The sequence below is a fragment of the Mustela lutreola genome, chromosome 12, assembly GCF_030435805.1.
Source record: "Mustela lutreola isolate mMusLut2 chromosome 12, mMusLut2.pri, whole genome shotgun sequence".
Taxonomy (NCBI): domain Eukaryota; kingdom Metazoa; phylum Chordata; class Mammalia; order Carnivora; family Mustelidae; genus Mustela; species Mustela lutreola.
In genome coordinates, this window is record NC_081301.1 from 93,523,006 (window position 1) to 93,547,923 (window position 24,918).

Below are 24,918 nucleotides of genomic sequence, written 5' to 3' on the forward strand. Positions count from 1 at the left end.
CACTATTTCTACTGCATTCTCATTCTGATGTAGTTAATGTCCCCACAGAATGACTGCTCTTGTACAATGACAGGTCGCTGCAATCGACAAAATCCGGCATTTCCCAGTGAGTTCTGACACCCATCCCTGAGACTATTTTTTTCTTATTTCCTTGCTTTCACTAAAATTCATTTAAAATATGTGTTACACAGTAACAGTCTCCACTGCTGCCTTTAAAAGAGTCATTTGTAACTCAGCTTTTTATGTCACTCCACACAGTAAATAAATATAAATACAACTCATGGGGACGAGATACTGCCTAAAATATAATCATGCCAAGTAGCAACAATACGCTTAATGATTTAGTTTATAGCTACTGATTCTTAGATCTTATGTCATTATGTGGGTGGTATTTACTGCAAGGTAAGCATTTAGCAAATTTACACAGGAGAGAAATTTCAAGTTCATGATTGCTATGAGAGGAAAAATAAAAAAGGATCTATTTAAGCACCTTATGAAATTCTCTTTCATGTAATTTAAACTTTCCTGGTAGTTTTGAAATCCCATTATTCCATGAAATGTAAAATATTTACAAAATCAAGAATACACTAGGTGATTTACAGGCCAAAGAGCTTCTCCTGAGTTGGGGGGCTGGGGAGCAGTTACAGTCTGAGTCGGATCACAAGACACATGCAGCAAATGTTTTTAAAATCTTACAGCAAAGTTTATACTTTGATGTTCTTGAAAGTACGTAAGAGAATAACTATTTTCATGGTATGAAAACATAAATTGAGTTTTGTGTTTCTTTATTAAATGTTACAGTTCATCATTTTTATTCATTTGATCCAATATCCCAATCCTCCGAAACCATTTTAACAGATACTGTGTTTGTCAGGAAAAGCATCTGTCATCATGACCCTAAAGTTCAAAGGACTCGAAGGACACACTTGGGGTGAAGACAGAATAGTTTTAACACCAGCATGTAAAGAGCCATTCAGTAAAGCAACACTAGTGAGGACTAAGAAACTGGAATGCATCTGCCAGTCTTCTCATCTAAAAACACATGACGTAAGAACTACTACACTCTCGAGGACCAGGTTCTTGCTAGGAAGAAGTACAATCAGAATAATATTCTGCTACAGCAAAGTTTCTTTTACATTCGTGGTAACATAACAACTATCATAGACAAGTCTGGTAAGAAGCAGAAGTATAAACAAAGCACCACCTACAGAGAATGTTCAAGGGACATCACAGAATGTTTTATGAACAAAAATTAACACAAGCATTAACATCTCTATGGATATATCATATATCATATATATGGTTTATTGATATTAAACTCACATCCAAGTTATTAAATTTTTAATTTGCATATTAAGTTTTACAAACACCTATATTAGCATACCTGCTATTTTGGTTTTTGCTTTATTTTGGTTTTAGTGGCAAGTAACCATGTGGAGAATATCTGAAAGGAAGAACATGGCCTTTTCCTATACTGAACATTTCTTATTTCAGTAACAAGAATTAGGTTGTTAGAGTTACAAAAGTGAATTTCAGTATTTCCCAAATCATAAGGCAGTTGGTGTTTACTATTCCCAAAAATAAAAGACAGGGAAACGTTCCCTAACTCATTTTACAAGGCTAAGATTATCCTGATTTTTTTTAAATGACAAAAACAAGGAAATTTAACTACTATCAATATTCCTCAGGAAAAAAGACACAAAAATATCTGTTAAAAAATGCTGACAAATCAAACCTCGTGACATATAGATATATGTCATGAATCATGACAAAATTAGACTTATTCCAGAATTCAAAGTTGCTTTATCATTAGAATATCAATAGTGGTAATTTACCAGGTTAACAGACTTAAAGAGAAAAAGCGTAGGATCATCTGGATTTAACATTCACTCATAAATAAAAACTCCCAGCAAACAGGCAACAGAAAGGAACATCCTCAATTTAATTAAGGGTATCCACAAAGAACCTAGAGCCAATAGTAAACTTAATGGTGAAAGACGAAATGTTGTATTTCTAAGATCAGGAAGAGCACAAGGATAGCCTCCCGTACCATTTTGATCCAACACTGTAGGTCATAATCAATGCAATAAGGCAAGAAAGATGAATAAAAAGCAGACAAATCAGAAAAGAAGTAAAACCATCTTTGTTTGCAGACAACATGATCATCTATGCAAAAAATCCCAAGGCGTTTTTTTTTTTTTTTAAGTTATTAGGAATAGTAGGTATATTTAGTAACATTACGAGGTTGTAAGGTCAATATCTAAAAAGTCAAATATATTTCTATACCAGCCATATTGTATTTCAATACTACCGAAATTTACAACATATATTATTTACAATAGTATCAGATATATGATCTACTTGGTGATAAACTTAACAAAAACTATATGAAGAAAACTGAAAGATTAGAAATCATAAGGAAGAGAAATTAAAGACCTAAAAAAGAGATATATCATGTTTATGGATCATCATACCCAATATAATGAAAATACTATTTTCTGTGAAATTGATCCATAGAGTCAACATAATTGCAATCAAAATTCCAGGAAGGGCTTTGTGGATTTAGACAAGCTAATTCTAAAGTTTATATCCAAATGCAAAGGATCTAAAATAATCACAACAAATCTGAAACACAAGACGAAATGTTAGAAATTATATATCACCTAATTTTAAGACTCTAAATCCACAGCAATCAAGACAGTAGGGTACACATAAAGATAGTAGTAAAAAAAACTGGAGGGAGGGAGGCACAGTAGGTTAAGCGTCTGACCGTTGACTTCAGATTACGTCATGAGATCAAGCCCCAAGTAGGGCTCTATTTGGAATTCACTCTCTCTGCCATACCCACCCCCGACTTGCTCATGTACACGCTCTCTCTAATACATAAATCAATGTTCTTAAAAAATGGAACAGAAATACATCCCTACATATATGGCCATTTCAATAAAGATGTCAAGGTAACTCAATGGAGAAATTAGTCTTATCAACAAATGGTGCTGGAAAAACTGTATCTTACACCATCTATAAAAATTAACTCAAAATGTATTATAGACCTAAAAATAAGATTACAAACTCCTAGAAGATAACATGAGACAATTTAAGTGACATTATGTTAGAAAAAATTTTTCATCTTCCATAAAAAATGCAAAAAAAAACCCTGATAAATGAACTTCATCTTAATGAGACTTTTGTTCTTTGAAAGGAGAAACTTAAGAAAATCAAAGTGCAAGCCCACGGACACGAGAAAAAAGTTCACAAAACATATTTCTGATAAGATTTGTGCCCAGAATATGTAAATATCTAAAAGGAACTAAATAAGGAGGAGAAAAACAACAACAACAACATGATTTTTAAAAATAGGCAAATGGTTGGACATTAACAAAAACAATATGCAAATGGCCAATAAGCATATGAAAAGAACCTCGCCATCAGTAGTCATTTTAGAGACATACAAATTAAGACTACAATGAGTTACCACTACATAGTCACCAGAAGGATAGCTACAATTAAAAGCACTGTCAATCCCAGGTACTGGCAAGGACAAGGAGCAGCTGGAACCCTTCCACCCTACCAGCGGGGATGCAAAATGGCATAGCTGCTTTGGAAAACAGACTGGCAACTACTCATAAAATTATACATGCCCTTATCATAGGATTCCACAATCTCCTATTCGCCTACCTGAGTGTAATAAAACATACGCCCAAACACTTGCCCTAAATGCACTTAACTACTTTCTCCAGCAGAGCCAAAATCTAGAAACAATCCAAAGAGACTCAACAAAGTGTGGAGGGCCATGCAGTGAACAACACTCAGCAACGAGAAGGTTCCACTCTAAATGATTCATGTCCAATCTCAATTTAAGTGTGACCTAAACTAAGCCAGGCTATATATTGTGTGATTCCACGTAGAGCAAAATCTAGAAAAAACAAGACCATAATGGATACAATGCAGATCTGCGGTCACCAGAGGCCCAGGGATGGAGTAGAAGAAGATCAACTACAAAAGGAGAGAAACATGGGGCGCGCGGGTGGCTCAGTGGGTTAAAGCCTCTGCCTTTGGCTTAGGTCATGATCCCAGGGTCCTGGGATCTAGCCCTGCATTGGGCTCTCTGCTCAGAAAGGAGCCTGCTTCCCACCACCACCACCCCCCCCCCGGCTCTCTCTCTGCCCGCCTCTCTGCCTACTTGTCATCTCAGCCTGTCAAATAAATAAATAAAATCTTTTAAAAAAAAAAAAAAAAAGGAGAGGAACAAATTTGGGGGGATGATGAAAATGTTCTGTTCCTTGATTGTGACAGTGGAGTAGGACTAAACCTGACTATCAAACTGTACACTTTATATTGGGGAACTAGAATGTATGCAAACTGCTAACCAATATGGCCAGATAAAAAACTGCTACAGCAATCAGACATATTGAAGATACACACTGGTGGAAATTCCTAATACCTTACCTATCCACATTGTTTGATTTGAATATATAAAAATGCCAATGCTAAAAAAACAAACAAAAACCCAAACAAAACCGCAAAAGGGTATCTCAGTGGAAAAACCAGTCTCTTCTCAATGCTACAATTTCTATGCCTTTCTTTAAATTTCCTTTATACTCACAAGGAAACTATATTACAATATGAAGACTTGCTTACTAATGAAGGTATCTATATTTTAAAAGATGCTTTATTAAAAGAAAAGACTGTTTAACTGATAATAACCTGTAGGTTGTTTTTCCAGAGGGAGATCCTACCCCAAAGCCCTGACAGTCTGGAGACTTAACCCCACAAATCAGAGTATTTGTGGTCTATTAGAAGCATAGCATGTCATATCTAACAACCTGCCAATCCTTGTTCTAAACTTTTATCTCCTGGCAAATACAATATAAACCATTACTTATCAACAGGTCATCTTGGATATATTTTAAGTCACATTAAAATGTCCTTAAAGAGGCGCACCTGGGGGCATCTGGGTGGCTCAGTAAGCCTCTGCCTTCAGCTCAGGTCATGATCTCAGGGTCCTGGGATCGAGTCCTGCATCGGGCTCTCTGCTCAGCGGGGAGCCTACTTCCTCCTCTCTCTGCCTGCCTTTCTGCCTACTTGTGATCTCTCTCTGTCAAATAAATAAATAAAATCTTAAAAAAAAAAAAAAAAAAGAGGGGCTGCTGGGCAGCTCAAGCAGGTTAAGCATCGGTCATGATCCCAGGATCCTGGGATCAACCCCTGTGTTGCGAAGGGCTCCCTGCTGAGCAGGGAGTCTGCTTCTCCCTCTCTCTCTCTGTTCCTCCCTCCTGCTCATGCTTCCTCGCTCTTAAATAAATAAATAAATATCTTTTTTTTAAAATATCCCTAAACAGTAACTACAAAATCAAACCTATTATTCCTGTATGCCAAGAGCCTACAATACACTGAGGAAGAAAAGCCATACACACAGGACACTTCTATTAATAATCAAGATATTATACATACCAAAGTAGAGTGGTGAGTGGTAAAGACAGTAAGATTGTCATCGTTGAAAAGAAAGCAAAGGGGACAGAATGAGATATGAGAGACTTGACCATTCCTGAACAAAGAGTTTGAAAAAACAAACGAGGTTGAGACAGAGATATTGGGCTGTGAACAACATTTTCAGCGGAGAAAGTAGAGACTACTTACCTGAATTGGAAGATTAGAGAGAAGTACAAGATAAGGCTGGGAAAAGATAGGATTCAATTATCCGAGAACACCTATTATATGGCAGGCATAGTATAGAAATGGAGCTGTTAGGAAAGAAATTCTAGATTTAGGAATTTGATCTTTTTACCCTGTAGTAGTACAAGTAATGGCAATTTCACATTCATTATCTCAACCAATTTTCACAACAAATGATTTTACAGAATGGAGAAACAGAGGTCCAGGGAGGTATATTTTTGTGCTTAAGGTCATACAGGCAGAACTAGGGCAAAAATAGCCCACTGTTCTTTTCTTTTTCTATCCTCTATACCACTCAGCTCCTCCACTCAAGAAAAAAATAAATCTCTCTTTTTTTTTTTTAAAGTGTGATTGGGGGGTACCTGGCTGGCTCAGTCGGTAGAGCGTGTGACTCTTAATCTCAGGGTTGTGAGTTTGAGCCCCACATTGGGCACAGAGCCCACTTAATAAAATAAAATAAATAAAAATGCGATTTGATAAAAGCAATGTTTTGGTGAAATACATATGCTCATGCTATATGGGTTGAATTAGAAGGCAACGAACATGGAATCAAGGAGCAGTAGCAGTACTGTCCTATATTAATCCTGGAGCAGTGAAAACAAAAGGAATGAGAGTCATCATTCATGGGACTACACAAAAAGATTCAGCTATGTTTCTTGTTTGATAATGCCAAGAGACTCACAGATAACTAAGAGACCAGTAGAGCCACTGATAAAATTGAAATGTCAACAAATGCATCTGTTTTGTGGTGGAAATTAGCTACTGTGGTCAAATGGTGCCCAAACAAATATATTATGAGTCTCAAACCCTTAAACCAAAATAACCCAGGGCTTACTGCCACTGGGTATTTTATTTACAGATATTTTAAACTGTGTATACTTAAAAAATCTAGACCTTCCACCAACCCTCAAAGGTACCTATATTCATAAAACCAATTAGAGTTTATTCCTATTTTCTAGAAACCTCTAAGAGAGTTGGTACAGCTAAATCTAGAGAATTAATAAGTATCTCTTTAATTAAATCTATCATTGAGTCAAGGCTTTCTTTTAGGGGATCGAGGTCATGTGGCAATCACAAGTGAATGCCCAAAGGTATGCAACTAAGAAAGTATTTTAAAATCTATTAAAAGAAGAAATCTAGCTTACCTCTTACATGGAAATTATTTCTCAGGGCAAGGTTACATTTTCAACTTCTCCCAAGATTCTAACAAATTCATCTAAGGTATTAGTTAATTGACAAGAACACTGGGCTAGTAGCTCTTTAATAGCTATAAATCAATATTCAAAAGATAAAGTAGTCCTTAAAAGGGGGTAACAAAGAGGATTAGGACCAAGGAAGGGAGAGGTGAACCCAAATAAAATCATATCCAGGCTCGAGCAAAAAACACAGAGGTCAGTGCTGCTCTGTGCAATGGCCAGTAGAGGCTGCCAATGTACACGGACACGGAGGGCTCCCCTTCCACCCCACAGACACAAAAGGAGGTGTCACCAAAACAAAAAAGCATTCGGAGCTCATCATAGAGCATTTTTCAACAGCAGTCACCAAGACTCTTTTCAATCCTAGCTTCTGGGCATGGGTCACAGGAATGAAGGAAATGCAGAGTAGTTGGAGCACTCGTGAAAGATGATCACACTCAGCCACTCTGACCAAAGGAAACCATCAAGCCCTGTAGGTAAACCTTTCCAGAGATGAAACTCCGGAGATGTGAAAATGGATATTTTCACTTAAGGATACCTCGATTTACAGTCTTTAAAGCCTCCTTCAAATAGATGTAACACTTGGCTTCTTCAAGTAAGGTCAATCAGTCACAGCTCAAAATTTTCAGCTACTGGGTACAAAGTTGGAACCTGATCTCCAGTTTGGAAGTATCGATCTTAAATTACAAATATTAACATGCTTAAACGGAATTCCCTCCTCTCCAGCAGTCAGGAGAAATTCTGTCTGCTGGTGCCCCGACCCAAAGCTGAGAACGTAAACGCTCAAATACACTGAGCGGCAATCACTTTTTAAAATTCATTTGGTGAATCTGCTCTACAAGTTGAAGAATTATGTATCTGGCCCTTTGTGAGCTCCAAACACTGCTAGTTCTTGTAGAGAGGAACTCTGCTGTCAATCAAGGCTCGAGTCAGCCCCGCAAATGTGTGCCGCAGCTTTCACCTGTCACTCCTGTTACACGTAATGTAGGCAGCTTAGCACTAAATCAATTTAAGGAACTGCAGAAGTTAAATACATACATTATTATTACGATGACAGAAAAGGCAATGAATGTCTTGCAGCTCCATTTGCTTTCTTTGTTAAGGAAGAAAAAGCTAATTATCTGTAGCTGTCAACCATGAAGACCCAGACCTATTTAAATCAACATTAGCCTTGGACAACTGAAAACATTTCTCGTTATTTTCGTCCGATTGTTTTCTTTTTTGCACAAAAACATAATTTCATGACAAAACACTAAACATTCTGAGGGACAATGTAAAAACGAGTGGAAAAAATGTAAAGCTACACTTTAGTATCCCTTTTCACAACCAATTTACTATCTCAAAAAACTGCAATACCCATTCTCTAAACAGTATAGCCCAAATTTAGACAAATATAAAGCCTCTCTGTACAAATTCATATTAAGAAAATTCAACTTCATGAAAGCCACTGACTACTGGTTACAATGAAATTATGTCACAGATGATCAAGGAAGAAATTCTGTCCATTTATTTAATTAACAAGAGAGAGAAAGAGAAACACATCCACAGCTATGCTGATAAGTCACAGAAAATTCACACTGAATCATGGGCTTCTGGTTTGTATATTATTTTCTTTATTTACCAAGCTTTCTTTCTCTGGTCCAGTCCCATAAGAATCTAGAAGTAATAAGAAGTTGGTTTTGAATTTTCACTTTTCAGATTTAAGGATCAACTTGTATATTTCCAGGATATCAAAGAAGAATTCAAAGAATATTCTTAATAAGTCCAAGAAAAGCAAACCTATTATCATCAGTAGATAAACTATGGAATAATCTCTTAACATTGTGCTCTTAGAAGTACATAAAGGTCATTACTCTTGACTAGGAATTGTAAATACCCATCGTGTTTGCTCTTAATGAGTTTTCAGTGATAAAATATTATTTTCTGTTTTTTTTTTTTTTAGAAGAGACTTTCTCAGGAGAGTATACTTAATAGTATTTTATGATCTCACAGTTAAAAAACTGCCCATTTAGCTTTCTAATGCATTCTAAACACATGTAACCCCTAATATAAGCAAAAGCAACACAGACAAATTGAAACTCAATCATGTAAAACAAAAATTTGACAAATGGCCCAACACAATTATAGTTTTAAAAATAAAAGCTCCATATGTAACTCCCTAAACCAGCATCAAAGGGAAGCCTTTTCTAACTACACCTGACTCACAACTCCAAGATTCTGGTTTGCCACAACCTCTCCCTGCAATCAAGGAATCACTGCTGGAGATGGGGAGAAAAGGTCAGGAACCGTTAGTATAAATAATATAAAAAGGCAACTCATCTCAGACCCCAAGAAATCACCTGTGAAAATGGTTACGGTACAGATGTAGCCTGCGTGGCAGGGGAAAAGGCAGAGTGAAGTAGGTGCACTGTACCCAATAGTAAGTACATTTCCCACTGTCCCAAAACTCGTAAGTGACAGAATCAAGATTCCATCCCAGCTTTAGACACCAAAGCCCAGGCTCTTTTCACAACATGATCCTGCCTCCAAGCATTAACTTTTTCCTCTGGCTTTACATTATCAGAAATTTATATCTATCAAGATTGAGACACGGTTGACACCCTTCACAATTAACAATGCTGGTGACAGTGTTACTCTGTACGCTCATAAACATGGCAGAAATGACAAAAATATGATTAGGAGGGTGCCCTCTGTCTTAAAATAAGGAGGGTAAGATAGACGACCTTCAGGGGTCCTTCTAGCACTAACATTCTAATATTCTTTGGGTTATTTATCTTGCTAAGATAGTTGGGAACAGATACGAAGCCTCTGGCTGTATCTTTTCTAATTTTCTGAAATCTGTTCAAATTATAGTTCCCGAAATCAACAAACTGGTCAATCACAGAACAGTGCCAAATGCAGATCTGTCCTGCTCACAGGTCAGGACGGCTGCCTTCATGTACTAGATGCCACGACAACCATGGCATTTACTTGAACGTCACCGTGACTTTGTGATGTGCTCCCTCATCTGGTTCTCAGAACAAACCTGTAATGAAATAAGGCAGGTGATACAATTCTGGCCTCATTCTACAAGGGAGAAAAACAGACCCAGAGAACTTAAATCACTTGGTCAATGATCCTTACGGAGCATGGCGAAGCCAAGACTAAAACACAGGCCTCCTGACTCTTAAGTCCACAGTTTCTTATTACTGTTGGCGCTTTGAAATGTATCCCGAAACCTTTCCATGCCCACTCTGTGTGACCTGGTCTGTCTAAACCTGAACTTCATGGCGTGTAACTGAGCTCGTGAAGGCACTGTTTATGTGTGATACAGTAACTTACGTGTCCAGTACAGAATTTTCTTTTTCTAACATATTTGTCTTACGTTTTCAAAAAGATCCCCACCCACATTTTGAATGATTAAGATTAAGACTTCTAATTACTAGAAAAATCCTACTTAAAGAAAGCCTAATTTGGGAGCTTGTTCAATTAGAAATCAGCTTTCTTTTGGTGGACATCCACTTAATAAGACAGAGTGTGGTATGCCTGCCTTTAAATCCTCAGAATCTCTCTACCCTAACGCACCGCCATTACTGAAGGCCAGAATGATCTCATTTAACAAAGCTGCTTCTTGCCCTTTCATTAGGCCCTAATCTAAATTAGAGTATAAAGACATAAGGCTCTGTACTTGTGACTGGCTCAGGATAAAGGGCACTGGCTGGCCATGTGGCCTGATGAAGTCCTAGGACACAGAGGGTCTTTTTTGGATTTTATCAGTCTTAGAGCAAGCAATTTATTTTGAGCCAGAAAAATAAAATATAATCTTGGGCCATCTGGTTCTGTAACACTCTTTATTTGTTTAGAAAGGTCACCGTTGTCAAGTTATTGAATGTTATCTCTGGAATTGACAGGAAGAGAGAAGTTTTTAAAAACAGGCCAGGAATATTAAAGTTACCAGATATTAAGATGTAAAGTAGTATTTAAAAGCCTGGGCCTTAGCCTTAGACAGACCACAGTTCAAATCCCAGCTCCACCAACCACCAGTCAAATAACCTTGGGCAAATCATCAGGTTTCTTAATCCATTTTTCCCATCCATAAAATCTAGATAACAACACCATCAAGGAATGTTATATAATGGTAACATAATTTAACATATATATTATTAGCTTACAGTTACCATTCAAAAATTATTCAATAACTATTTTCTGTGTAATTGTGTCTTCTCATTTTTCTTCAGTTTTGCATGAAACCACAATTTTCATTACTTTTATAAACGCTTCTCTGGACAGCAAAGTGGAATTTAAATGCAGACCCGTAATTTATGCTCTGCATATCAAATATGTGGATTGAGAGCCTAATGCTAGCAAAGACTTCACCCTACCTTAAGCATTTAAGCAACATTCATTACTTTTTAAAAATCGAGTTTATAGCAACAACTACTTTCTCGGTGGAACAACTAGACTGCTGTGTCAGTGAACAAGGAACACCAACCAACAACAATTCCGTATCCTAACCCCTTCGGTGGGACAGGACACCGGATGTTGTTACATAAATTATTTTCTTTGCATCGGGCAGTCTTCTATTGATGTCTCATCGCCACACCATGACCCACCACTGCAGCACAAGATGACCCAGAGTCTGCGTAGACAGGCTATTTGGGCCCTGCCCCTTTCTGAGAAGAGCCAATAATTTACACATAGATTTAAAAAAGCAGCTCAATCAAAGCTCCATCCAGAACACTTCCAAAGACCGATGTTTTCATTTCAGCAGGTCGGATTCCAGATGAAATCATGCAACCCGTTAACGTCTCTCCATGTGGGCAAATGCTTTCCTTGCGCTTTGGTACAAATGGCCATCATGACGTGTTGAACTGACTTAATCCCACATATGGCTGGTTTCCCCATAATCAAAGTAGGCACCCTAAGCTGGACCAAAAGGTGTATGTGTCAGGCTAGCAAAGAACATACCCGCCTGTTTTCAACTCATGTACTAGCTGCCGTGCAGTTTCCTATCTGGTGTCAGCAGTAACAGGCAGACATCTTCCCTACGAACCGCTGAGCGGATCTCTTTCTTTCCCATAATATTGACCTAAAACATGGAGTTTTCAAAAACAAATTTCAAGCTCCACGGTCTACTTACAAACCAACAAGCCTAAAACATGCACACTGCGTTAACGGCGATAAAGATAGAGAGAACAGAGAAAACTGTAAGCCTGTATGGAAAATATATGCGAGAAGCTCTCTTGACCGATCTTCATTTACCCAACTTGCTGAATGAAACCACCTCCTCTCCAGCGACAGTGGAGATACCCAGGACATGCTGAAAACTCACAGCCTACCCGCGGCTCTCCGGAGCGCCCCCACAGTTCTGCTCCCGAGAGTTGAGCTGTGTGCACTCCTAACACCAGTCATATTTGTTCCAAAACCTCATTAGGGAAGTTTTATTGTTAGTGTAATTAGCTAATCTAATAAATATTAGATCAGCTATGAGAGTAAAAATGAACAGGATTCTATCTTCAAAAACGAAATCAGAAGCTTAGGAAAAACTTAAATGCAAGTCGCTACAAACACTGCTGTTAAAATTGGTAAAAGAAACAGAAAAATGGGGGAAATCTGAAATATAGAATGGTGGTTCTCAAACTTGAGTGTGGAGGCCTTGTGAAAGCAGATGACTGAGCACCACTCCCTTAGTTTCTTTTTCCGTAGGTATAGAGTGAAAGCAAAGAATCTGCAGGCTACGAAATTCCCATGTGATGCTGCTGGTCTGGGAATCACACTGAGAACCACCACTTTTCAGTTCTCTGAAATTTAAAGCATTAAAGTAGCAACATGTAAACTGAAAGGATTTGTTATGAATGCTGATTAATGAAAGACTTGTTCCAATCAGCAAACCTATGCTACAGAGAAAGGCTCAGTCCTAATCAAAGGACAGTTTATAAGTTTTAAGTTAAAACAGAAATGTTAATGAGATGTACGCATCTCTCTCTTTTTTTTTTTTTTTTTCAGAACCTACTGTTTTAAATGACATTTTCAATTAATGGGCAAACTGAAAATCAAACTGAGAAGACATCTGTCAGCTATGGGTCATTTAAGTACCACAGGAGTATGAAAATGCTTTCACCTTCACTGTCAGAGGGGAAATTCTAACAGGATAGCCTCCTTGGTGAAGACTTCCTAAAATCACAAGCTCAAAATATCAATGAATCCTTTGTGAACATTAATAAAAGGATATCTCATTTAGAATGGAGTTGGGAGTCAGCAAGGGCAGCTCTTGGGCCCTACCCCTCCTCTTCAGTTGCAAATTCAGTAGGAAGAGACCATAACCTTGCAGGCACACTACTTTCCTATTCCAGAAGGAGGAAGGCTTCTTCCTTCCCTGGCAACAGTGGAGCCAATGAGAGACATTCACAACCCAGCCAATGAGAAGCCACCATACCTCCAACTTCTGGTTTACTGCAAAGGGCTTTTAGTTGATAAGAGCCCTCCAAATTGACCCTTTCCTCCACAAAAGAACATAGCTCCCCTTTGTTCCCCAGACTTGCCAATGGTTTTACCATATCTTGTACCTCCTAGATTGCAAGTCTCTGCTATTCCTGAATAAACCCATTTTTGCTAGTAAAATAACTGGTGGTTTTATTTTTAATGTTAACACCTTTAAAATAAAAGGTTAAGTAAAACAATCCAATTTCCAGATAGGACTTCCGACTCAGAGAAGAAAATTAACCTATCCAAAGGTATAATTCTGTCAAGTGGCTATGTCAAGACTTGAATACAGATCTGCCCCCAAATTCAGTGTGTTTTCCCCTAGTCTTACAACAACACAGTATAATCTTTGAAAGAATCAAAGGCAGGTTAGAACCAACACTGGAGACCCAATCAATCTAAAATATCTGTGAAACATAAAATGCTCACACTTACGCAGTTGTGAACACTAGACGGACTACAAGCATTAGTAACTGTTACCTTGAACATTATCACAGACATCATCTATAACCTGTATAATGGTCTAGACAGGATCATCAAATATAGGGCCCTGGAAGGTAGCTGGTCTACCAGCTCTGAAGCAAAGCTTTTGGCAGTACAACTCCACTTGGGCAAGAAATCTGTGGAGAATGGATGACAGAAAGATTCACAAGCAGATGCAGCAGGGCAAGTGAAATGGAGACAACCAATGTTCAGACAGAGTTGAAGAGGCACATTATTTACACATCAAGGTCATGCATCTACACATGGAACACTTACGGACTTCTCGGAAACCAGAGCAAAGCCGGTCCAGTGACAGTAATCCCTAAACTTGCCTTTTAAAGCAAATCTATCTTCTTAGAAATTAGGGAAAAAAAAAAACAAAAAAAAAAAAACAGCAGCTTAAGTTTGTCTTATAAGGTAGTAAAATGTTCATGTGGCGTCATATGAATTCCAGAAGTAAAGAGGACCAGCAGTAAGGACCTAGGAATGACCAGAACAGCCGCTCTAAAAGAGGAAGGAAGGAAGGAGGGAGGGAAGAGAGAAAAGAGAAAATACAAAAACAGAAAATAACAAGTGTTAGCTAGGATATGGAGAAACCGAAATGCTCGTACACTGTAGGAATGTAAACTAGTGTAGCCACTGTAAAAAACAAAAGGGAGGTTCCTCAAAAAATTAAAAACAGACTTAGCATATATACGATCAAGCAATCCCACTTCTGGATATAGATCCAAGAAAGTTGGAAACAGGATCTCAAAGAGATCCTTGCGACCCTGTGTAACTGCAGCATTATTCATGACAGCCAAAAGGTCAGGCAACCTAAATGCCCACCAGTGGAAGAATGGATAAAGAAAATGAGGGATACACATACAATGAAACACTATACACTCTTAAAAAAGAAAAAAAAAATCCTATCAAATGCTACAACATGGATAAACCCTGAGGACATTATGCTAAGTGAAACAAGACAATCACCAAAAAAACAAAAACAAACAACCACACTGTATGATTCCACTTAAATGAGATATCTAAAGTTGTCAGACTCAAAGAAACAAAGTAGAATGGTGGTATCAGAAGTGAGGAGAAGGTACTCACAAGGAGGGGAGGTCCTCTCCAGTGGGCATAGAGTTTCAGTTTTATAAGATGAAAAACTCTCACGGTCCATTGTACAACAATGGGCATATAGTTAACACTAATGAACTGCACACTTAAAAAGTTACTATGATTTTTAAAAACTAGGAATAAAAATGTCTCCAAAAAGGTACTAAGAAAAAAAGTATTTGAAATATTCACTATAACTTGCTTAAGAGAACAAGAGAGTCTCATAAGAGCAGATTTCATTTTAATCACTGTAATCTCTTAAAAACACTAATTTCTATAAGATTCAAGGGTTCTATGACTTAAATGTGTTATTTGTAATGGAAAGGAGGTATGCCACATCAGAATTACTTGGAGGCCTTTAAAAATATTACTTATTCTCACCCAGAGAGATGTTCCCAGTTGAGTGAGCCATCATTACAGATGCAACTGTGCTATATTCTTCAACTGTGCTGGGACTGAAAACAGATTGAGAATTTCATTTTTAAATGATTGCTTAAATGAGCAGTAAGAAAATGCTATTTCATCACTTCTCTTATAATAAGGAAATTAACAAGTATTGTTTGATATAATTAAACGGTCTTCATAACATAAAGCTAAGTATCGGTTTTATTTTCTGAAGCATATGTAATATAATTGTGGCAGCTCTACACTGCAATGAACAATTCTTGCAATGACATTGGATCTCCACGGAACTGAGCACCCATGGAGAACAGCATCAACAAACACACAGAAAATGCAGATAGAAATACCTCTCAAGGCTTCTGAAATATACTGCCCAGAACATTTCTCCATTCAACAGCACTTTCCTATGTGCATTTATCTCCAGATGCATTTTTCCCAGCATCTATTCTGCTCTCCAGAGCGCTTTGCTCATCTTTTCTTTTCTGCATTTAGAGGAAGGAAAAGGACTCAATTTTCCATACCCAAGCGTTCAGTAACAAAATAAAGGGTATCTCTCATTTCCATAGGCTACTGTTTCATCTCCAGTTTCAACTTCAGAACCAAGGATTAATAGAATCACACTGACTTCACTCTGGTGCATTTTCCTTATACCATATTTAAAAAATCTATTGGTAAGGGTCTGGTGGTATCACAAACTCAAGCCCCATGAAAGGATCCACGAACGGAAACACTCCATTGGTAACATTTCCTTAAAAATTACACGAATACATTATTTAACATGGAAGTTACTTCACAACTTCTACAAGAGTATATTGAAGCTCAGGAAATTGCTCCCTCAATTCCTGCCTACTTTGGTGTTAAATATTTTCTGGGGTACCTGTTGGATTCCCTTGTCCTTTCTTTCACTACCCTTTTTGAGTTATTTTCTTGGTGGTGGCCCTGGAAAATACAAGGATCTTTTCTTTTTCTTTTTTTTTTTTACAAGGATCATTTTTAACTTAAAACATTCTAATCTGGATTAACACTAACTTCATTTCAGTAATAATTAAAAACTTTCCTCTGACATCCATTTTTTCCCTTCCTTTTTATTATTATTGCCAAGCAAACTACCTCTTTATACATTATAAGCCCATCAGTATAGTTTTACTATTATTGCCATATGCAGTTGTCTTTTAAAACAGGAGAAAAAAACTATAAAGACAAACGCATTTGTGTACTTTCCTATGTATGTCTTTCATAATAACTATGTAGTTACCTTCATCTGTGCTCCTCACTTCTTCACGTGGATTACAGTTTACGGTCCAGTCCTTTCTAGTTTACTGTCTGTTCTTTCATCTCAACCTCAAGCGGAACTTCCTTTAATATTTCTTGTAAAGCAGGTCTGCCAACACTAGAAATTCTCCAGGTTGTTATTTTGTTTGATTTGGTTTGTTGTTTTTTTTTTTTTTTTTTAAGATTTTATTTGACACACAGAGATCACAAGTAGGCAGAGAGGCAGAGAGAGAGTAGGAAGCAGGCTCCTCGCTGAGCAGAGAGCCTGATGCGGGGCTTGATCCCAGGACCCTGAGATCATGACCCGAACTGAAGGCAGTGGCTTAACCCACTGAGCCACCCAGGCGCCCCCGGTTTGTTGTTTTAGTTGTTGGTGGTGGTTGGTTTGGTTTAATGTCTTCATTTTTCTCCCGCCATCTTTCAAAGAGAATTTAACTGGATACAGAATTCCTAATGGAAAGTCTTTTTCCTCTCAGCACTTTGAAAATGTCCTCTAGCCTCCATGGTTTCTGATAAAATGTCAGCTACTCATCTTACTGAGGATCCCCCTTTATGACAACTTACTTTTCTCTTGGTGCTTTCAAGATTTCTCTATCCTCCACTTTTGTAAATGGGACTATGATGCATCTAAGTATTGATCACTTTGGGTTTGGAGTCTATGGAATTTCTTTAATGTGCAGATTAGTATTTTTCAGCAAGTTTGGAAAGTTTTCTGCCATTATTTCTTTATATATTCTTCCTGCCTCTTTCTTTTGTTCTCCTCCTTCTGGGCCTCCCATTATGCATGCGCTGGCACCCACAGGTCTCCTGGAGCTCTGTTTATTTTTATTCTCATTCTACTCCCCACACTAGATAATCTTTATTGAGTTACCTTTAAGGTGACTAAGTCTTCTGCCAACTCTTATCTGCTCTTGAACTTCCCTAGGGAATTTTTGATTTCCGTTATCATACTTTTAAACTCCAGAATTTCTATATGGTTCTGTTTAAGTAATTTCTAGGTTTACTGATAGTCTTTTTGGCAAGATACCATTCTCATACATTCCTCTAATTCTTCAGACATGGTTTCATTTAGTTCTTTTAACATATTTATAATAGCTGAAAGTATATGTCTCTGAAGTCTATATTTGGGCTCCAAAGGGACTTTTTTCTAATGGCTGTTTTTTTTTCTTCTTCTTCTTGTGTATATGGAACACTTTCCCATTTCTTAAATGTCTCATAATTTTTTATGAAAAACTGGACATTTCAGATATTTTAACAACTCTGGTACCAGAATCCTCCACACTGCTCTGCCAAGATTTTTTTTTTTAAAGATTTTATTTACTTGACAGAAAGAAAAGAGAACACAAGCATGGAGAAGGGGCAGAGGGAGAAGCAGGATCCTGCTGAGCAAGGAGCTCCATGTGGAGCTCGATCCCAGGACCTCAGGATCGTGACCTGAGCCAAAGGCAGATGCTTAACCAACTGAGCCACCTACATGTTCCCTGCCCAGATATTTTTTTTTAATCACTGGTTTTGTTGTTCTTATTCTTTACAGAGCTGCTAGTTTTAGCTCTTTAATGACTAATTCTGCAGATTCTATACCCCCTAAGGTGTGTGGCCAGGAGTTTTTGGCTAGAGTTTTAAGTTCTTCTTCTTTTTTTTTTTTAATCCTATCTTCCTAGGAGTCACACCTATATCTGTATTATAATTTAATGGTCAGCCACTGGTTAGTCAGAAGACTGCCTTAAATGCCTTGCCTGAATGTCTTCCGCCCTTTGCTAAAGGCATCCTTGGGAGAAGTCACACCTTCTGACTACGGGCAGCAGATAAGACAGTCCTAGCTTCCACTTGCTGCTTCCCCAGAGCCTCAAGATCAGAGAGGACCCTCCACTGTCCCAGGTCTTTCCTAGAAACGTGCATAGCCTTGCACACAGCGCAGCCTTTCAGAGATCCAGGAACGCGGTGGCGTTTTTTCAGAGTTCTGTACGGTTGGCTAATCCTCCAGGATTTCCTTTTGAATTCCCAGCCAGGCTGCTTTGCCTCAACTGAATAAAAGCCTCAAGCGGTAGAGAGGCTGCCAACACTTGCTGTGGTTTCAGCAAAGCCCTGGGGGCTTTTCCTTCCCCCAACTCGGCAGAGCTCTGAGTCAAATCAAATAGCCAACCACTCTCTGAGAATACAGTTTTCTCAGGGAGTCTCAAGTTTGGACAAAATAGTAACTGTGCTCCGGAGATGGCCCTTCCAAGGGGTCTCCGGAAGTGGCCGGATCTCTGTCCGCGGTGGGCCCCGCCGCCACGATGGGCGAGGAGGAGGGCGGAAGCAAACACGAGCGAGAACATCACGGGTCCCACTCACTGTCTTCCAGGTTGCCGTGCTTTTTTCTCTCGGGCAGATGATTTTCAGTTCATTCGCTGGCTTTAGTTAACTGGCAGAATTTTGAGATAGTTCATTTTAGGGGTTGTGCCCATATTTTTGCTGTTGTTGGGGGACAGCAAGGGCTTGGAGGCCCTTCCTCCACCAATCCGGAAGCCTATCAGGCTCTGCATTATTTTAAATCTATTTTCATGTAAGATGAAAAAGCATTTTAACCGCCCCCCCCCCCAAAAAAAATGTTTAAAAAAATGATAGTCTGCAGTCACTCAGACCGATGTGCGAGAAGAAACCATACACGCAGTTGCGGCACCTCCCTGTAGGACGTCTCTCCAGTTAAGTAGTGTGTTCAGGATCAAAATTAAGGTGGCTACTGGCCTTAGCCCCTTCCGGCCCCAAAATGCCTCCTGAGTCTTTTCTGGAGAACAGGAACAAGTTCAAGTGAGGAAGAAAGGCTATTCCATCTTGTCTTGCTTGGCTGACCTAGGCCAATCCCAATTCAGTTCCGACAAGGATCAAGAGCACCACGGACAGTGGGAGTAGGATAGGTAATAGCGAAGAGGTCTCAGATACCTGAACACAGGAAGCACCCTTATCTCCTGAGATTTCTCTGGAGGAACTCAGCACACAGAAATCAGGTTCACCTGAGAATCACCCACTATCAGCCAGACCCACATGATTAAGACAGAGTAAGAGGAGCTTCTGGAAAGGAAGTTATTTATCACTATTATCTCTAACACTGTCTGCTATTGGCAAGCCAAGGGAAGTCTAAAACCATCATAATTGTTATTTTCAGAACATTCTTGTAATTCTTTTGCTTTTCTTTAAGATTTTATGTTTAAGTAATCTCTACACCCGACGTGGGGCTCAAACTTGCAACCCCAAGGTCAAAGAGTCACCGCCCTACTGACAGAGCCAGCAAGGCACCCCTTCTTTTGTTTTCCTTATTGCTGAAACCATCCCAAAACCTACTGCTCAAAAAAACAGCCACTTTATCTGCTCATAATTCTGCAATTAGGGCTGGGCTCAGCGAGGCAGTTCTTCTGCTCATCCTGCTGGTGGATAGTCACAGGAACGCTTCCAGCCAGCAGGTAGGAACTGGGCTCAGCTAGAAGACTGGCAGGACTGGGCTTCTCTCTTCTCTCCGTGTCATCTCTGGGCCTCTCTCTCTTCACATAGCCTCTTTTCCACATAGTCTGTCTAAGACGGTAACAAGGTATCTCACATGATGGGTCAGGTATCCCAAAAACCCTAACGCAAAAGCTCCATGTCCTTCTTAAGGCTTGCATCCAGACCTGGAAAAGCTTTAATTCTGTCATATTCTGCTGGTTAAAGTAAGCTACAGGTTCAGTGCAGACTGAAAAGAGAGGGACTTTGCAAGCTCGTGAATGCCCAGAGGCGTGGTTCACTGCTAACTGCTACTTGACACCTAACACATTAAGGCCAACGTCCAGATAAGGGCAAGAGGAGCAACCACAAGAAACCACACAATGGCTAAGCTGAAGGTAAACAGGGCACTTACAGGCAGAGTCCATTTTCTGTTCCTTCCCACACCGAGGGTCAGTCTGGGTTCACTAAGAATTTTAATTATGGGTAGAAGGAAAATATAAACCTAATTAATCACTTACAAGCCACATGACCTGGGACAACTCAATCACTCTCTCAAAGCCTCAGCTCCTCAATTATAAAATGAAAAATTTTATGAGCCCTGCCTACCCTATAGTAAGACCATACAGGACAAGTAAGACAAGAAATGAAGTAAGTATATTATTTATCTCATAGGATCCTAAGTATAGTCAACCTAGCTAGGCTCCGTCCTATTAGTAAAATCATAATAATCATAGTTAATTATCCCATATGCTAAATTACTACCACAGCAATGATAGTATACATCATAGTGGGCTGCTATTACACTGTATTGTCTTACTATGAAAAATAATGACATTAATACTGACTATGGTTTAGTATTGCCTAATTATATGTCAGGTGTTGCTAGGTAAACCATAACTAACCCTTACAATAATTCAACAAAGTAGGTATCATCCCTCTTTTCACAAATAAATAAAATGAGTCCAGAAGTTCAATACTTTGAGTGACTTACTCAGGGTCATGCAACCAGTATGCAGGAAATCCATTATGAACATTTAAGGTATGATAAGCTCATAACAGATACTTGTCAAATTAAAAACAAAGTCAGGCTATCTGACTTTAAAGTGAGTCTTTCAACTATATCAAAGTATCTCCCTCTCACAATCTCTATTTTTATATATGGCTACTGAAACTGTAATCACAGCAAACTTATCTAATTAACACGAGCAATTCATCACCTTCCTCATCTGCACAATGGTTTCCCATCTGAAAAGCACCTTCCTTTTTTTTAAACATCTAATCTTTAATCTTCCATACTGAGATGTTATGGGTTATAATGTGGGAGTACCAAATGAAAAAAAAAAAAGTGATACATATACAAGCTAAAATATCCCTAAAACAAACCCCTCAAAATAGCAAATGTTTTTAAATGGCAAAATACGGACAGTATGAATAACAAATAAAAACCCATCTCCTTATACTATGAAGAGATCTTGAAATTTAAGGAAAGAAAAGACAATAACCAACAGGAAAATGGGTTAACAACACAAATGGAAATGAACAGAAAAAATGCAAGTGACTAGTAAATACACTTTTCAAAAGTTTTGTCATTAATAATCAAAGGAACACAAATCCAAGAGAGACTTTTTTTTAAAACTATAGGATTGGCAAAAACACACACACAAAAAAAAATTACAAAGATTAATCATACCCAGTGTAAGAAAGCATGCAAAGAAACAAAGACATTAAAACACTATTCTTGGGGGACCTGGGTGGCTCAGACCGTTAAGCATCTCACTCTTGATTTTGGCTCTGGTCATTATCACAGAGTCGTAAGATCAAGCCCCCAACCCCCTCAGGGTGGGGGGTCAGGCTCCATGCTCAGCATGGAGTCTGCTTAGAATTCTCTTCCTCTCTCTCCCTCTGCCCCTCCCCTTCCCTGTGCACACCCTCACACTCAACACACATGCACACTCTCTCTCTCTCTCAAATAAGTAAATAAATAAATCCCTATTCTTAAAAACAAAAATCACTATTCTTGACAGTATAAAATGGCATGAGCTTTCTAGACAGCAATCTGGTAGTTCAAAAAAACATGCAAGATATACCCAGCCTTCTACCCAGTAATTCTACTCCTAACAACTCATATATAAAAGGAAACTGAATGTTGAACAAAGAAGTATACACAATAATTAATTGTAACACCGAACTCTAGGATACCATCTAAACGCTAGCTAGATTATTGTTTAAACACATTCATACAATGGCACTAAAACCATCTTTTCATATACCATGAAAAAATTGTCAATGAGTGTCTAAGTTAAAAAACAAAAACAAAAACACAAATATTATGATCCAGTTTCTAAGAGGAAGTGCACATATTTTTGTAGTTGAAGGGAGAGGATGTGCACACGTGTGAGCAGAAGTTCAGAGAGAGGAACAAGGCACTGGGAGATGAATCAATCCTAAGATAGGCCAGTGATCTTAAGAGCAATGTGATGTCATCGTTGAACAGAATGCTGATTTTTTTTTTTTTTTACTTTCCTCTCTGTACCTTTCTGTGATTTCTGAATGTTTGACATTAAGCATGCATAAATTTTGAATTCATAACACAATAATTTCCATTTAAAATAATCTCAACTATCGTAACCGTGAGGTTCTGTTGGCTTTCAAACATTATTACTTTTACTATAAAATACTGATTAAAAAGCAGGGATACTGATAGGGATACTGAATGAAAATTTACATTTATTCCTCTTTCAAATGACAAATTAAAAAATCAGAAGCCCTCCATAGGATTGTCTTCACTCACAAATCATTACTGAAATTTCTTTTAAAAGGTCACAGGAGACAAACCATAAGAGACTCTTAATCTCACAAAACAAAGGTTTTGTGGGATTGCTGGGGGGTGCGGGGTGAAGGAAGAGGGTGGCTGGATGATGGACACTGGGGAGGGCATGTGCTATGGTGAGTGCTGTGAAATGTGTAAACCCGATGATTCACAGACCTGTACCCCTGGGGCAAATAATACATTATATGTTAATTAAAAAAAAATTTTTTTAAAAGGGGTCACTGAAAAAAGACAGTGAGGCAGGAATGTTGAAGTACCGTAAAATATGCCGAACGTCAGTGTCCTATATTATACGTCTGAGCAATAACTTGCAGATGTAAAGACCTGGATTGATTTGATTCGACAAAGAAATCCAGCATCATGTGGTATTTTAACTTGGTTGCTTATTAACTTAACCTCATTATTTACACAGTATAATGAGAATTCTCAATTAGCCATGGGTAAGATTATCCACAACTAATCTTGCTTTTCAGTTTGGCCTCTGTGAAGTGTAAGCAGTTTAGTGATTTGCTTTGTAGCTCTCTCAATTCTGTTTACTTTGCATGAAGCTAGGAGTCTACAAAATACAAATGCTTAAAATCAATTATTCAACTTGGATAGTAGATGGGTAAGTGGGCAGCTGTTATTCTCAGGGCTGAGAGTCTGAATATCACCCACCATTACCCTGTCCTCCACCTGTGAACTTTGGAAACCTTTGGAGCCATTTTGGTCATCACAGTGATTGGGGAGGAGGCGAGGTTTTAATGTCATTTGGGTCCACAGATGCTAAGTGTGCTGTAACATAGGGCACCCCACAAGAACTACCCCATCTACATGGGCAACAGTGTCCCTGGTGAGGGACCATGATTTTCTTGTTCAGTGTTAAACTTCTAGCCTAATACACAACAGGCATTAAATAGTTACGTGTTTGAGTACAGTCAAAACAAGCAATTTCCAACACTAAGTGAGGTACAAATAAAATAAAATAATAAGAAGTGACAAGGAGGAACCAGAGAGTTTTCTATCTTGACCTGAGACAGACCTTTGTGGCTGAGCTCCATTATACTTAGGGAAATTCTATGATGAGACACATCTATACCCCAAATATGTAGAAAACCATAATAGTCCACACCCAAACACAAATTATAAGAGGATTATCTTCCATCATGGATATACAGATACACATTTTCCTCTGTTAGCAAAGATGAGTGATCGTGTCAACTCAAGACAGGTGCCAACCAAGCTCAATCTTGCCTTGGCAAATGAGTAGCAAAACAGCACGTGGTTTAAGAGTAAGACTGCTGCATTTAAATTTGGCTCTACAATGCATTACCTGAGTAACTGACTTAACATCGTAACACACCGTCGAACCTGGGCGATTTACTCAACATCTTCTGAATTCTCCTCTACCAAACGGCATAATCAAACAGGTTTACAGCCTCCTATTCTAAGCCGGCAGCCAGAAATGTCACATGTCTCAGAATTTTTTCTTAATTTTGGAAACTAATACTGTATATATGGAACACCCCATCAAGGGTGGCAACACTTGATCATACAATCATACACACTGACATTTCTGCAGCTAAACAGATGAATGTTCAATTTGTGGAATAAATAAAGACCCTGGAGTAGCCTTCTCTCATCCGGTTCAGGCCCTGCAACTACATTAGCTTTGCCCCAAACTTCAGGAAACTGGTGATTTTCAGAGCCTTTTGAACTCCAGAAGCATATGTAAGAGATCATGGATCTGCAGTACCTACTTCCCTTGGAGAGACAGCATGACAATGAAGTTCTTATTCATCCCAGCGCCGGGCACAGAGGTAGCACTAAAAATATTGGTCACTGTTCCAAAATGTTAACTAGTTACTCAATGAGATACAAGATCCTGCAAGCCAGCTAAGGGATTTAGCGGACTTGTGCTAGCCCGGGGTGGGAGGAGGTAGGATGAGGGCAAGCACAGGTCAGAAGGGAACCGAAGACAATTACGCTAATTAAAGTAAAACAAAATGACAGCTTACTGCCCATAAATTGCAAGACAATAATGCATGTGTCACACTGAAC

The 24,918-nt window shown here is 38.6% G+C and overlaps 1 protein-coding gene across 8 annotated transcripts in view; it reads right to left on the reverse strand.

Moving 5' to 3' along the window:
• The window catches only part of RFX3 (regulatory factor X3), a 444,526-nt gene that overhangs the window by 223,705 nt on the left and 195,903 nt on the right, over positions 1–24,918 (reverse strand). For 2 of the 8 annotated variants that reach the window (XM_059142826.1, XM_059142824.1), the window contains exon 2: positions 15,297–15,370. The exons of the other annotated variants lie outside the window; for them this stretch is intronic. In XM_059142826.1, coding sequence (XP_058998809.1) covers positions 15,297–15,370 — 74 coding nt within the window. The remainder of the gene's footprint in view (positions 1–15,296; positions 15,371–24,918) is intronic. 8 annotated transcript variants of the gene reach the window in all.